General features: G+C 41.6%; 1 protein-coding gene and 1 long non-coding RNA gene across 2 annotated transcripts; both read right to left on the reverse strand.

Moving 5' to 3' along the window:
* Positions 1 to 824: 824 nt before the first annotated feature.
* Positions 825 to 11,723, reverse strand: LOC139287734 (latent-transforming growth factor beta-binding protein 4; the record flags this gene model as incomplete). Its single annotated transcript, XM_070908900.1, has 19 exons — positions 825 to 1,655; positions 1,975 to 2,091; positions 2,544 to 2,649; positions 2,766 to 2,867; positions 3,820 to 3,915; positions 4,143 to 4,238; positions 4,678 to 4,773; positions 5,330 to 5,422; positions 5,548 to 5,676; positions 6,120 to 6,245; positions 6,911 to 7,033; positions 7,311 to 7,433; positions 8,712 to 8,834; positions 9,012 to 9,134; positions 9,330 to 9,452; positions 10,318 to 10,443; positions 10,853 to 10,993; positions 11,144 to 11,269; positions 11,642 to 11,723. Coding segments are annotated over 19 exons (2,130 nt in total), but the record flags the coding sequence as incomplete, so codon positions are not given.
* A 22-nt stretch (positions 11,724 to 11,745) lies between these two features.
* Positions 11,746 to 12,743, reverse strand: LOC139287270 (uncharacterized). Its single transcript, XR_011597416.1, has 4 exons — positions 12,700 to 12,743; positions 12,096 to 12,233; positions 11,903 to 11,969; positions 11,746 to 11,818 (listed from the first exon to the last, which is right to left on the reverse strand). It is a non-coding gene; the product is annotated as an uncharacterized lncRNA (long non-coding RNA).
* Positions 12,744 to 14,508: the final 1,765 nt, after the last annotated feature.

Below are 14,508 nucleotides of genomic sequence, written 5' to 3' on the forward strand. Positions count from 1 at the left end.
GTTGTGAAGCCTCTGGTTTTTAGGCTAGTTTAGCCTAGTGTGGCTCAATTGTTTGATTTACATTTTTGTAAATCAATTCTTCATTTACAAAGGTAACATGAGAAACATTCTCATAGCATGAAAGTCTAATGATGTAAAATCACAAAGTATTATCTTAAATACAAAAATGTTTTCACTGAATGTCAAAATCCCTCAGAATTTAACATTTTAAAAGTGTAAAATGTGTGATACATCTCAAACATGTACCATTTTGGATTTCTAACACATGCCCCAGAGGATATGGAGGTCAATACTTACAGAAAATCTTTTATTTCATATTATCTCTAATCCTAAAACATTTGTGTCACACAACCACCTGACAGACACAACACCATATCACCTAAAAAAGGTTAGCTATTTACAGTGCACGTCCAGCAAACTAAGCTTTGTGTTTCTTTAGCTTGCTTGAATGTTTGACTTCTTCACAAGCTAGTACCTAACTTAACTATGACTTTCTCACATTTGGTGCTTGCCAGGTTAAACAATGAGCTACTTTAGGCTAAAGCACTGCATGGTGCAGTTAGGTGATCATTCATTGTGGGTTTCTCAACGTGAGCAGCTTTTTTCAAGTTGTGTTTCCATGTGATTCATCGTTAATTTAAAAAAGATATTAGTGGAGCTTAAAAGCAATGACAAAGAGTATACTTACTGTATTGTCACTGATAGGTCTGTATGTATATAGATTTTCATTTCAACAGTCATTTAGCTGTGAATGAAAACATTTATTTAACCTTGGAGGAGGACATGTTGGCCAAAACCTGCTTTTTATTAAAGTTTGACAGGAATATAAACAAGCTCATAAACCTCTGTGTGCTGGATAAGAGGGCAGATATCAGTACTACACAGCCGTTATCTCAGTTCCAACTGAACCTAATAAACAAAAGTAGACAAAGAACAGCCATTGTGAGTTGTTTAGTGATATGATTACAGCTTTGTTAGATGTTTCTGTCGTGAATTCCAACAGTAATTCTAGTTTAAAATCTAAGATATCAACCTCAAAATTGTGTAAATTTGTTTGTGTGACAGTTTTATCGGGAATAATCCTTGAAGTGAACTCTTTGAGTAGGACCTTACACTGGCAGTTATTATAATTAGACAATCATTGAGTTCACAGACTGAAAAGAATGTTCACAATATTGACATCATTTTGTAAAAAGACAAAAGAAATTCAACATTTAATAACTTTCAGCTGCCACATACAAACATGACACATAATGAAACCATTGTACATCTTAAACACTAAGTCTCATGAAATGTAAACATATGATTGTGTACAAAATGTATTTAAAGATAAATGTACGTCACAGATCAATTAAACAGTCTTTGTGATACAGCCCCGTCCCCTTTTTATTTCAACATAGAGGCTCGATTTAAGGGAGAAACTGCTCTCAGGGAAGCCACAACACCTCCTCACTGACTCAGTTACATTTACAGCTCGTCTCATTTCAGTTCTTGTGTGTTGCCTCGTAATGTTGCCCAAGATTGTTGTCTATGGGGTGATGTTTCCTCATGACAAGGAGCCTGTTTACAACATTGCTCATCTGCCCTTCCTCTCTGGACACTGGATTTTGTAGCCCACCCTGTAGGCCTGCAGGTACACACGTGCCTGGTTTATCCTGGAAACCACCACAAAGCAGACACAGCTTTGATATTTTGTATTATAATTTTGTAATATATATATACATAAATACTTCGATCTAACTTAACCTTTACATGTGTTAGAATTATGGTCCAATACTTTTATGGCATGTTTAAAATATCTAAGTATCAATTTAAGTAAATACATACTGTACATAAGAGTAGGTGACCGGTTTATGACTGACACTAAACAGTTCTGTGATAAATCTCCACCCATCTGCCACTCAAAAACTGATAACAACAACTTCATGAACTACTTAATCCGGATCTAGAGGATGTAGTAAGAAAACTGGTAACCTGTATTTAGTGCAGAGCTGAACTCCCAGGGGTCCACAGCGGTCCACATAACTCTCCCTGAACGCCTTTCTTACAGCTCGAGCCATACTGACCACCGTGGTGACCACTGGGCACGTCCTACAACACACACACAAACAAACACACATCCATGAGAATAAATAATAATAATAATTTTAACCACATGACAGCTATAGTATGTATCCGCAGGTTGAAATAGTTATCACATAACAGACACTCAGTAAAGCAGTATCATTGGTTTTCAGATTGACACGATGTGGAAAACAATGGGTGTACTCCCATATATGTTAGCAAGCTTTGTCTGTTCATCTGAAGGCCTGATGCATGTCGCAACACGGTTAACACTAAGCAGAGCACCAGAAATACTGAGACTAGTTTTTCACTTCATAATGTAATTATGTAGACTACATAAGGTCTTTAGTAAGTTGTACACTATTGATTTGATGCGCTTGAGTAGAAGAAAGCTTCACTGAAGCAGACCCGTAATGAGCAGTATACAGACTGCATATTACAGAAAGGCTGGTGTTATTTGTGACTCTGTTCACACTTACAGTCTCTCACAGCGCAGGCCTGCTGTGCCCTCTGGACAGGTACAAGTGTTGTGGGGACTGCAGGTGGCCCCGTGTTGGCAGGGCGGCACACAGGGGGTGGTCACTGCTGCAGACACAGCACACAGCAAGAGTCTTAATGCAAAGTGAAGGCAAAGAGAGGACTTTCACACACACACACACACACACACACACACACACACACACACACACACAAAGACTAACCAGTTTCACAGAAACTTCCAGTAAATCCTTTGGTACAGCGGCATCTGTTGAGGCCCACACACATTCCACCGTTCTTACAGGGTTTCTGACACTGAACAGGCTCTGAGGGAGACAGAAACGAGAAAACAGCAATGGACTCCACAGTAATCTAACTCAGTACAGCTGATGTCTACAACATGGCCTTCTCACTCACCTTTAAAAGCCATCATACAGTGAAGTTTATGTTAGACATTCATAGAATATCTACTACTCTGTTGTTTGGCTTTTATTTGAACTGGGACATCAGTATGAATTAGTAGTTAGAGCAAACAGTGACTGTGTTTGTTTTGTGAGTATCGTGACCTTGGTAAGGGAAGTAATTCTCTTTGGTTATAGACTATTCCATATCCCCATTTTAAGGCTTAAAAATAATTTTGAGTTAATGACTAGTGACTACACTATAAACTGTGGTGTTGAACATTATTATATAGGCTGTAAATCCAGCATTTGCTGGCTTACAGACAGCAGTCAATAATAGGTTAATGCAAACATTACTACCATCATTGTCACTTGTCACCAAAACCATCTATGGAAAACAACGACGAAAAAAAGAAGCCAGAAACCAGGGAAAACCCTGCTCCATCCACAGCTGGTAACAACCCAACTCACATTTTGCTTAAAAAGCCTGATAGCTGCAGGAATAAAAGACCTCATATACCAGTCAGTGCCTCCTCTAGGGAGGTAAAAGCTCCATCCTGATGGAAGCAAATTAAACTCGCTGTGTCGAGGGTGCTGGGAGTGTAAAGGGTGCTGGGAGCCGAGAACAAATTCAGCACTTTATCAAATTAAAAACCACACAAGTCATGTGGTCTTATTTATTCATTGTGTTTTCTGTTTTGCATAAATTAGCACAAGTAGGAAAGAATTCTCACGACTTTTACTTTTGCATTTGTTATTGATAATTATGTTCCTTAACATAGGTTAAACATGGGTCCTGTATGTAAAATGCATTCTGACTGTAATATTTCAATTATATAATAATGGATAGATGCAGATACAGCGAGTGTAATCTCACCTATCTGGCAACGAGCTCCTTGCCATCCACCAACACATGTGCATTTGTTGACATCAACACATCTTCCCCCGTTTTGACAGGCAGGAGTGCACAGGGCTGCAAAATACGCACACATGAAAATAGAGGTAAGTCTATGTAGGAAAATGACACTTGGAGGTAACATGGGTAGTCTAAACATCATGATTTTTAACCCATATTCAACCAGGCAGTGCTGCTAATAAACATGGAGGCAGGGGGTAGAAATAACATCTTGCTACCCTCCAGAAGTACCTGCATGCCTGCTGTAACTGATGCCAGATGTGTCGGTGGTTTTTATTACTCACGCAAGAGGCACTGGTGGCCAGTGTAGTCAGAGGCACACTGGCAGGTATCAGGCCCCACACAGCGACCACCATTAGCACAGGGCAACTCACACACCGCTGAGAGAGCCATGAAGAAAAGTTAAAGCACGGTAATAGCGTAGAGATGAAAATGGTGACAGATAAAAGGAAATTAATTTACACTGTAAGAGAAGTGTAAGAGAAGTTTGGTGTTTTAAACAAAGTTTGTCATAAAAACACAGAAGAGTGGCACATTATGAAGACTACTAAAAAAAAAACTAAAGACCTACAGCACCTCACATACTCATAGAGTTGGTGACCATAAAATAGCACTTAGCAGAGTACAGAAAATCACATTTTCATCCAGAAGACATGAGCATTTTCTCCTCAAAAGATGAAAATATGGGACCATCTTGTAATTGCTTATGCAACAGTGGTTTTTAGCACTGTCTGTGTTTACTCAATACAACACCGATCGGCCCGCGTTTAAAGACACTGTCTCTACAGTGCTTGCTTGTACAGGTCAGAGGTGAAGTACCTGTGTGGCAGCCCGCTCCGGTCCAGCCAGGAGGACACAGACACTTGTTCCAGCGCATACAGGTACCTCCGTGGGCACAGGGCGGCGAGCACATGGCTGAAACACACAACCAACATGGATTTCATGCATTCATTTCTTGCAGCAATGTTGCACCATTATACTGACTCCCAATCAGCTCTCCCTTATAACAAATTACAATTAAATCACAATCTTTAAACAACGACATGTCCTACCTAGCTTTTGTCAACAACATCACAGACACAAATGAAACCTGCAGGCTTTAAAGAAAACTTCTGCAGTGCTTTCCTTCACCTTTTGTGTCTGCAGGATTCTAGCACCATGTAGAACATCCATGAACTGCTCATAGGTTACATGAATATCACATGTAAAATGTTCATGGATAGATAGATTAGATTAAATTGCAGGGTACATAACTGAAACTTTAACTTTAAAACAATTTCTCTGTTTATCTGTGGGCAAGAATGATATTTTATACCCTCGGTCCTGTGATGATGGCGCATCATGACAATGGTAATGTACAGCATTGAGACTAATTTCACCAGAATAATCTGATTCAGTTGTTTAAGTGTCACTAAAAGGCCAATAACTGTGATATTAACAATTATCCATGTACAACAGTCCAGGTTTGTACCTGAGCAGCCTAATCCAGGGTAGCCTGGAGGGCAGTCACAGCTGTTTGGGGCCACACACACTCCGTAGTTCTGACAGGGAGGGTCACACACAGCTGGAAAGGAAGAGAAGTTAATAGGCATAATTTCATATTTTAACCCCTTTCAGTTCCTTTTGCTAATACTGCTGTTTGCAAGGTCCATCATGATCGACATATTAGATGTTTGATGTTTGACTCACGCTGGCACTTGGTGAGGTCATCAGTTTGTACTTTATACCCTTCCCTGCAGGTGCACTTGAACCCACCAGGATGGTTCTCACAGAGCTGCCCACAGCCTCCGTTTGTGAAGTCCCCGCACTCGTTCACATCTTATAACAAAAGACAGCGGGACAGTTCAACAGGCGGACATTTCAAAACAACAACAATGTTCATTTCGTCCTGGGCAAATGAGTGACCAGGGAAACTTGGCTGTGTGCACGAGGAACAAGTTTATCATCCAAGAAAATTTGGCCACAGCTGAACTGTGCACAGTCATCAGCCAATCGATGTGAAAAGATGTGATTTCTGAACACCTTCAGTCTGGAAAGTGTGAAATGGATGAGAAGATGATTGACAATTTAAACCATTCCAGCTCTTTACTGTTTTGACTACAGCAAGAAACGTTTACATTATATGTACTTCATACAGCTTAAATTCTGGGTCAAAACTTTGCAAGACTAAATGTCTACCACCAGAACCCTCAGTGTCATCAGAACAGAGCAACTCATCAGCAAAGGCGGCGGCAGTGTGAGGAGTGTAAATGAAGTCTCACCCACGCAGCTCCTCAGGTCCTCACCCAACTGCCAGCCTGCTCGACAGACACACTGGACCTGACCCTCAGCCCTCACAGTACATATGTGGTCGCAACCACCATTTCTCCGCTGACAAGATGTAACATCTGTTCAGGTGAAAAATAAATATAAATATAAATAAAAATTTCTTTAACATTTACAGATTATAACAATGTTTTGGGCAGAGCAGAAAAGATTGATTGCTTTCATCATCATCATCATCATCATCATTTTCAAGCAAGAATGCCCAAAACTCCTTCATTCCAGCTTCTAAATTGTGAAATTTGCTGCAATTCTCTCACTTATTTGAGCTTTGGGAAATCATGATGGGCATTTTAATGACAATAATTATTAGTTGCAGCACTAATCTTGGTTAAACTGGAGTTTTAAAATGACCGATCATATCATAAAATCCTCAAACAAAAAGTATTCCTCTTAGAAACATGCAGTTGATATAAATAATTTGTTAAAGCTATTGTTTGTAGGCTATTAAACATCTACTATTTCATATTATCTGATAATAAGATATAGATAGGTATACCCAGGGACTGTCATATGCGTCCTAAAGTAGTAAGGACCATTTTTTAAAAACTGTCTGGGGCAACAACAACCTGATCGTGGAAAACAAGAATTTAAGTAATAAGACCACAGTCTGGCTTTCTATTTGTGAAGTCTTAAATTTAAAATAGGTGCAATTCTTATATAACTTCATATTACTCAACCTCATTTTACTCAAAATAATGTGACGTCAACACCGTGATGAGAAACGTACTGCTGCAGGTGAGGTTGTCTATGTCGAGCAGCAGAGGAGGAGGGCAGTGGCAAATCTGTCCTCCTGGAGCGTTGCTGCAGGTGTGAGAGCAGCCACCATTCTGGAGTTTACATTCATCAATGTCTGAGCACACACACACAGACAAACACATACAGAGACATGGTAAACATATTTTTTTGGACACCCTTATCTCTGCTGTGAAAGGCTTTCTCATCTCATTAATCCTCCAAAATGTGCCCTCAGGACATCCACTTATGTCTGGGCAGAAAAGATGCACACACACAAAATGAGAAAGTGAGATAACATATTCATAGCAGTTTTCATCTCTGCCGCACGCTGGTAAATCAGCCTGCTTAAATGACTGAAATGAGCAGGTAAACAGCGAAGTGAAGTGACTGACCCACACAGGTGTGGCCATCGATGTGCAGCTGGTAGCCGGGCCTGCAGGAACACTGGAAAGATCCCTGAGTGTTGACGCAAATGTGCTCACAGGTCCCATTCAGTGCCAAACACTCATCCACATCTGGGGGATCAGAGACATTTAGTTAACTCTTTTAAAACACGACTCCATGTAAGGGCACATTCAGACTTGCAATTCATTTTGGCACTTGTTTCAACAAGCGTGTAGGGCCGGGGGAGAGGGGCTTTGCAACAGAGGAAAAGTTAATAAGAGGCAGCTTGTTTGGATCAAGGGACCAAAACCGGCTTTGGCTTTTGATGAGGAAATACTGGTCCAGGGAGAGACGATCCCTTTGGTGCCCTCTACTGACTAACAGCAGGATGACTTGGAACTTCCCTTCACCTTGGTGAAAATTGGGGATTACAACTCATTTTGTAAGCAGACACAGTCTGTAAATTCTTTCACACGCACCAAAAGTAATTTCAATTAGACACACAAAAGGTACCCTGCAGAGTTTTATGTTTATATCCTTTGTTTCTCACCTAAACACATTATGTGTATCCTTGAGGCCTAACAAATGCGTTGCATCCATTTCCTTCCTCACAAGACATTTGCAAAGCCGATCTGTTTGTTTTTTAACTTCCATTGTTCACATTTATGTTTAGATAAGCTAGCAGTCTTCTTTTTCCTGCCTTTACTCCTCCTGTCTCCTGGCATGCTGCTGCCGCCAACTGTGAATCAACACAAGACACAAACAAAACTGGGACGCCATAATAAAAACATTGCTCCATAGCACTACTAGTGGTCAAATACTCCACAGGGTACCTTTAAAGTAAATGCTATTTTTAATACGCTTTCCATGTTGTGGCTAATCTACATTAATACAGTAACTTCTTGCCACTGGAATAAGTTGAAGGAATACTTAAACATTTTTGGAAATATGTTCCTTCGCTTTCTTCGAGAGTAAGGTGAGAAGATCGATACAACTCTCATGTTTGTACATTGAGTATAAAGCTTGAGTTTTTGAGACTGTTAGCTTAGTTTCGCTTTAAGACTGAAAGCAGCAGGGAGAAACCATCCTGACTCTGTCTTAAGATAGAAGAATCTGCCTGCCAGCACCTCTAAAGCTCACTAATCAACATGTTATGTGCTAGCTGTTTCCCCCTGATTTGAGTCTTACCGCTGAGCTAAGCTAAGCTAACAGTCTCCTGGTTCTAGCTTCATATATAGTGATAGCGGTATCCATTTTCTCGTCTAACTCACGGCAAGACAGCTAACAAGCAAATAAACATAGTGGTTTTAATTATTTAGTAGTTTAAGTGTGAATCAAGGATCCAGGATAAACTTGTGTTTGCAGTTGGTGTCGAGGGATTAACAGCCTCGTCCCAAGCTGTGTTTTACCTGTGCAGTTGTGTCCATCCTGGTTCAGCTGGTAGCCTGAGGCACACTGGCAGCTGTACCCTCCCAGTTCGTTGGAGCAGTTGTGTTCACAGAGGCCGTTATTCACAACACACTCATCAATGTCTGTGAACAAGGACAATACTGAGGGACTGATGTCTGGTGAGTGCTGTGTGCCCAAGTGCTGCTGGCACACGCAAGTATTGTTTGCATGACACAGTATCACTGGCGGACACTTAGTGATACTGAGCACCATAAGTGGTGTGCACATATGGAAAACACACACACACACTGCTTACCCACCAAAACAAGAGTGTCCATCTCCATTGAAACCCTGGTAGCATTGGCAGAAATAAGAGCCAATGATGTTGCCACAACGAGCGTTGGTGTCACACCCGTGACCACCTGATGCACACTCATTCTCGTCTGGAAAGAGAGAGAGGACACGCAGATGTTGTTAAAACTCAGTTCATTTCTATTCAATGAAAACTATTCTGCCACTCAGGATGATTTTAATGGAAGGCATAACAGCAAGCATTAAAGCACGCGCACACAAGGAAGCTGACCCCGTCTACAGGAAACAGAGCTTTCCACGGAGGGACGTCAGCACTAATTGCTTACCTTCGCAGTGTGTGCCGTTTCCCCGGTAACCTGGTCGACAAACACACTTGTAGCTCCCAAGCGTGTTCTCACACACACCCTGACCGTCACACAACGCAGGACTCTCCGCACATTCGTCCACGTCTGGGACAGAGACGAGGGACAGAGAAGAAGAATGCTACATTCATACAGTATCTGACTTTTTCATTCACTTATAGTTCTGACATCATTTGCAATGAAACATTTTATTGCAGATTAAAAATCAACTATTGTCTGTGCAATGCACCCCCCTAATTTGACTACGGGCAACAGAGTTATTCTCATGTCACCAAAAACCCCAAATCAAGTCCTTATTAGGCATAAGTCATTAAAATGTTGTTCCTGCAACACTATGGGAAGCTGTTGTATTAATTTAAGACAATATATTCTTTTCCCAGATCTTCGATTTCCCTTTGTCCAACACCACGGCCATTACTTTCATGCAGCAGTTTTAAAGAATTGGTAATGTGGAATTAGTTGTAAAGTATGGGTAAAAAATAACAATATATTACAAGAAGCTTTTATGAAATAACACAAACAAACTTTGCTTATGATTTGGTTGTTACCATGACAATTTAAACCCTCAAAAAGCAAGCAGCATGTGTTAAGCATGGAAAGCACATCATACCTTGGCACACGGTGTAGTCTGGACACACAGGACCTGAGACCAGAAGTGCAGGAGAGTCACAGAGAAGAAAAAAATAGAGGATTGGGAATATTTAAGAGGACAAGAGAGGAAATTAGTCATTAAAGAAAAGGTGAAAGAGGGGGAACAAAAACAAAGAGTAACAAAGCAAGCAAGCAGCGAAGCAGCAGGTTGAAGCTCTCTATTCCTGCAAAGCCCTCCCTGTCAGCAGGAGTTATTAAGTCTGGAGGGGCAACCCAAGCGAAATATGAGAAACTCACAACACAAGATCAAATCTGGACATCGCTGTTATCCAGCTGTGGTGGAGCTTAATGGCAGACTTACCAACACAGGCGGGGGCCTCTGCTCTGAAGCCCGGCTGGCACTGGCACACAAAGCTTCCAGGAGTGTTCACACACACGTTTCCCAGCTCACGACGACACTGCTCCTCAAAGCTGCACTCATCCACATCTGCAGAGGAGAGAAACCAAGGACTATAAATAGGAGGCTTTCATTTGACAGATATGTATGGATTATACAGCATGGCAATGTTACAGAGGTCACTGTTATGATCACCCTTTAGACCTCTCCAAGTAATTCAGGGTTATTTCAAAGTATCTCAACCTGTGTTTTGCCATAAATATGCTTTTTTTGTACATTGCTGTTTTACATTGAGTTAATGATTAGTTTGTATGTAGGCTGGTGTGTTGTTTGAGCGACCAACAACACCCATACATCCTGTCAAAGAGTCCTTGGGGGAGACATTTTACCCCATCACTGCTACAGGTATGCATGCTAGTTAAAATGCTTCTGAACATACGTTTTTCATTGTGCATCCTTATTCCACATGATACACACCAGATACCAACATCAGCCTCACCTACACAGCTTTGTCCATTTAGAGCCATTACATATCCCAAAGGGCACGTACAGGTGAAGGAGCCAGGGGTGTTTCTGCATTCGGCGTCCCCCTGACAGGCCTGCAGGCCCGTCACTGCAGCCAGAGCACACTCGTCTACATCTGTAAAACCCCATGAGGCACACGTGCATTATGACCACACACACATAGGCTGCATGGTACAGATAATCATTTCTTAAACTCTCCTTCCAGCATGCTCTCACACGCATACAGTACATCCTCTCTCTCACACACACACAGATGCTGACGAACCCTGGCACCCTCCAGTACCCATCAGGTAACCACGGCGACAGCTACACGAGTAAGAGCCGGGGGTATTAGTGCAGCTGGCATGGAGACCACACAGTCCTGGCCCCTCTCCTTCACACTCATCAACATCTGTCGAGCAGAGAGAAGATAATACGCTGCATCGAACTGACGACACTGTATGCAAATGAGCATGTATAACAGCTTCTGCTGCCAAGGAGCTACATGTGGTGTACCGATGGATAATATTTAGTTTTGCATTGAAATATCAAATGCATCATTATTGTAAAGAAAGCAGATTATAGTTGAGACAAGTGGCAGCCTTACTGTAGAGCATAAACATGTTAGAAATGATTTCTCCTTTGCCCTTTTACTTACACATTTCTGCAAATAAATTGGTTGTAAATAATTCAAACTGCAGAGTAATTACACTTATTTGTGCTGATCTATTGAAGTTCCAATGTTACTCACAGCACCTTCAATGAAGATTCTGCACCTCCTCACCTTTACACCCTGCTCCTCCGTCCAGAGTAAAGCCCTCGGAGCAGGTACAGCTGTCGCCGTTCTTCACCAAGCCAGGTGGACATCCACAGCCTGTGCTGTTTTCCTGCATCACCTGTTGTCCTGGACACCACGGAGCAAGACTGGAGCTCGAGGAGACGGTGGTAGTCAAGGCAGCTGCTAATGTAAAAGAAAAAGGGGGCAATTTTAGGAGAAACTGAAGGGCAAGTGCAAAGAGAACGAAGCAAAAGCCTAAAAACTTACATGTGGTCGGCGTGTGGCTCGGTGTACTGTCACTAAGGTTTCCGATGGCATTCTCAGTCACCTGATTCTGAAACAGAAGAGACCAACAAACTGAGTTTACTTCATGCCATCACATCCAAAAGAACATTTCTAACATGGACAACTGAACACTAGAATATCTTTAATAGCATGGAGGGTCTCCTCGGTCACTGGCCTGGCTCTTGGTGAGCTCCCCCACTGTGCGTTTCAGGACTTCATTTTCATTTTCCTCAAGGCTGCTCAGAAGTTCGGCCTCAGTCGCAACCAGCAGCAGGGCTGACAGGAGAGTCCAGAGGAGAGTCATCACCTGAGTCTGTGTGGAGAGCAGGAGGCCAAATACAAAATTCATGATGATAATAATACATTTAATAATGCATAAAATTACTATTGTACTGAGCATATGGCAGTTAATGTGAAGGTGAAAAGAGTTCATAGTGAAATCAGACTCATATTCAATTGTGTGCAGGAGTCTCTCCAGCCTGCATGTCTGGGCAGGCAAACAAAACAGGGGTAAGAGCACCCTGTTATTAAGTTAACATCAACCCCCTGGGCTGTCTACACAGCACAAAGGAAACGTACAGCTGCTGCAATACAACTACAAGTTTTACATAAAGTACGTTGAATTTTGTGTGAAGTTTATCTATGAGAAGCAGCGTTCATGGAAAACGTTTGCGACGAGAAACTGTGGAAAAACCATAAGGACTGGCGTGGGACTCATTTACAGAGTAATGATGCGATACACAAGTAAAAGTGTAACAAACCCGCTTTAGCCGACTTACCCAGGTTAGATCACCTCGCACTCATAAACCGGGAGACAGACAGAGACAGCGAGTTTATCCAGACGACAAAAATGGGCTTCCTATCTTCTCCAGATCTGGACTCTTGCAGCCGCCAGCCTGCTCCTGTGTCAGTGTGTGTGTGTGTGTGGGGGGGGGGGGGCTGTACACTACAGCAGTGACTCCACATCCTGTCCAGGAACTCTGCACTTCCCATTCCACAAATCCCAAACCGCCGCTGAAGAGGAACAGCAGACAGGCCTGCAGGCGGCCGCTTCAAGGTGCCCCCTCTCTGAACCCTGACATGGAGGTCGTAAACCAGTCAGGAGGAGGGCTCGGTCATCCCGGGGAACACGGGAGGTCAAAGAGGCTTCACAAGCGAGTGCATTCAGCTGTGGAGCTCTCCAGTTGTATCAAACCACGGGGCTTATTTCATGCACAAACTCTCATGAATACCTTCAGGGCCACTCCATTTGTGTCCCATTTGAGACAAACCTGCCTATTAGACGTCCTGCCTGGTGGTGCAAACATCTGGGGTTTTCAGTGACAGCAATCTTCAGTCTTTGAGTGGAACTCTCCTTCAGGAAGTTTAGAGTCATAAGTTATAAAGAGGTCTTTTCCCAGTTTGGCTTCCTGATTGAATGTTCTGCACTTCTTTAAAACATTGACTAACGCTATTTTGTGCAAACTTCATATCTCTGCAAATGTATTTCGTTCATCTTGTAATCATTATCTCAGATCACATGACAGATACAGTGCTGTATATCTGTTGCATGTCCCTAATGTACAGAGATAGGAAAGAAAGCCTTCATGTTTTCTGCTCCTGATATCTGTGACAGAATTCAAGACCATTGTAAACTCTACAGTAAATGTTTCCCTTCATAATTATATTCTTATTTCTTAACTTAGTTCTTATCCTACTTTTAGCCCTGTTTTTGTATTACTATCTGTTTTGGGTATTGGTTTATCTGTTGCTTGTTTTGTCTGCAGCTGTTCATGCTGTGGTCTTTGCCAAACCTCAATGGGACTAACCTGGTTAAATAAAGTCTGGTCCCATTTCCTGTCCAGATGTTGTATATATCCAAACCTTATCTGGTGTCATCTGTCTCAATGTCTAAAATACAGCAGCTTGTATAAAACGTGTCAACTAGGGATTACATTGTTGGCATTTGCAGGATGCTTATCCAGAGAGACGCACACTAACCAGCAGTGGAAGCTTTATTACATGTCACTCAAGTTACAGCAAACCAAACCCAAGTGTAAAGAAAATCTATTTTTATGTATATTTATAATATGCTAGAACAGAAATTTATTTTTTTGTGGCTGTAGCTGTGACTTTTTAAATGTCAGTAATCTTTTGTATGCAGGTGACTAATGGAAATAATGGAAACCATCATGTGAATATAGACTGTGATGTGAAGGATCTAATGGGTTGTGATGGTTTTAATAGTTTTTCCCATCGGAAACCATTAGAATTCTTCTATTGGCTTCTGATGTTTCCCCTCTCCACCAGGATGTGAACCATGCACACACTCCTCCACAGTTTAACAGCGAGCTAAATAAGCTTAACAATACAACTGGAATTATAACATATAGTCTATACAGCTACAAAAAGGACAAACTGACAAATGTTAAGCCATTGTTTTTAAAAATAAAATGTATTAAGGTTTTACTTGTGAAGCAAAAAGAGACATTTTATAAAATACTTTCATACTGTTTCTTTATGAATGACAAATCTTCCTTAGGACTGAAGTTATGATCTTTTTTCCCCAAAAATCCTTTATGAATAATGACGTAGGATTTCAGTATCAG

This window comes from Enoplosus armatus, chromosome 7 (genome assembly GCF_043641665.1).
Source record: "Enoplosus armatus isolate fEnoArm2 chromosome 7, fEnoArm2.hap1, whole genome shotgun sequence".
Lineage (NCBI taxonomy): Eukaryota > Metazoa > Chordata > Actinopteri > Centrarchiformes > Enoplosidae > Enoplosus > Enoplosus armatus.